General features: G+C 59.8%; 1 protein-coding gene across 1 annotated transcript in view; it reads left to right on the top strand.

Annotated features, from left to right (window-relative positions):
* The first annotated feature begins 696 nt into the window (after positions 1 to 696).
* The window catches only part of TYMS (thymidylate synthetase), a 9,055-nt gene continuing 8,770 nt past the window's right edge, over positions 697 to 981 (top strand). The window contains exon 1 of the mRNA XM_006027935.3: positions 697 to 708. Coding sequence (XP_006027997.1) covers positions 697 to 708 — 12 coding nt within the window. The remainder of the gene's footprint in view (positions 709 to 981) is intronic.

Raw genomic sequence — 981 nt, 5'->3', positions numbered from 1 at the left:
GCAGTAATAGCTCCTTTGTGAGGGTGCTGCAGGACCTTGGTTGAGAATCACTGTAGCCTGCTGATTACTGCACAGAAGGAAGGGAGAGTCTCTAGAAGAACAGAGAGGTGACCACTCACATTTGGGGATTAGGTAGACTGCAATGAGTCGTGAAGTCAAGTGACTCCGTCAGCACTGCTCGACTAGAAATGTTGCTGCCACTGCCAGCTATTTGGTGTTAAATCTGGGGAAGAGCAGGATGGGGGGGGACGACGACGACACTGCACCCAGGCACCCTCCCCGAACATGGCTTGTAAGGACTTTGTTCACACATATCTTCCCCTTAGTCAGCCAGTCTTAACCCGGGTGGCGCAGCACTGTTTGCTGGCACTGTTTGGGATGCAAAGCCCCTTCCTCACTGGAACCCAGAGGGCTACAACCGGGCTGCCCTGCTGCGGGCTTTCTCGAGACTGCACCGCAGTCAAATGGCTCGACAGTCTTTTTTTCCTGTGGTCAAAACACGAGTGAAAACTAAGCGCTGGCGTTTCCCGTGAGGGTTTAAGAGGCTGAAAACCCCTGGGGATGACTGTGTGCACACGCCGGGAGCTGCCGGATCCCGCTCTTAGCTGCTCCTGACACCACCCTAGAGGAGCCCCGTGCTTGGTTCTTTGTATCGTTTATTAGCCCAGCACGGCTCTAACCCTACCCCTGAGGAGCATGGCGGATCCTGTCAGACGGGGGTGGCGGGGCTGGAAGTGACGGTGACAGCGACAGCGCTGAGGGGCCGCGGGCGCCACTCCCGCCCTGTGCCGGGCGGGGCCCGCGTGGCGGGAACGGGAGGGCGGGGCCCGCGTGGCGGGAACAGGGGGGCGGAGTATCCTCTAGGCTGCGGGATTGGCGCCGTGGTTTGGCGCCACTTTCAAAAGAGGCGCCAAGAGGGGCAGGGAGGGAAGGAGTCGGTGTCGTGTCTTGTCCAGTCCCGGCCCAGCCCAGCCCAGCCCA

The sequence above is a fragment of the Alligator sinensis genome, unplaced genomic scaffold (genome assembly GCF_000455745.1).
Source record: "Alligator sinensis unplaced genomic scaffold, ASM45574v1 scaffold677_1, whole genome shotgun sequence".
NCBI lineage: Eukaryota > Metazoa > Chordata > Crocodylia > Alligatoridae > Alligator > Alligator sinensis.
Note: the sequence above shows the minus strand (reverse complement) of the source record. Positions and strands in the feature narration are given on the sequence as shown.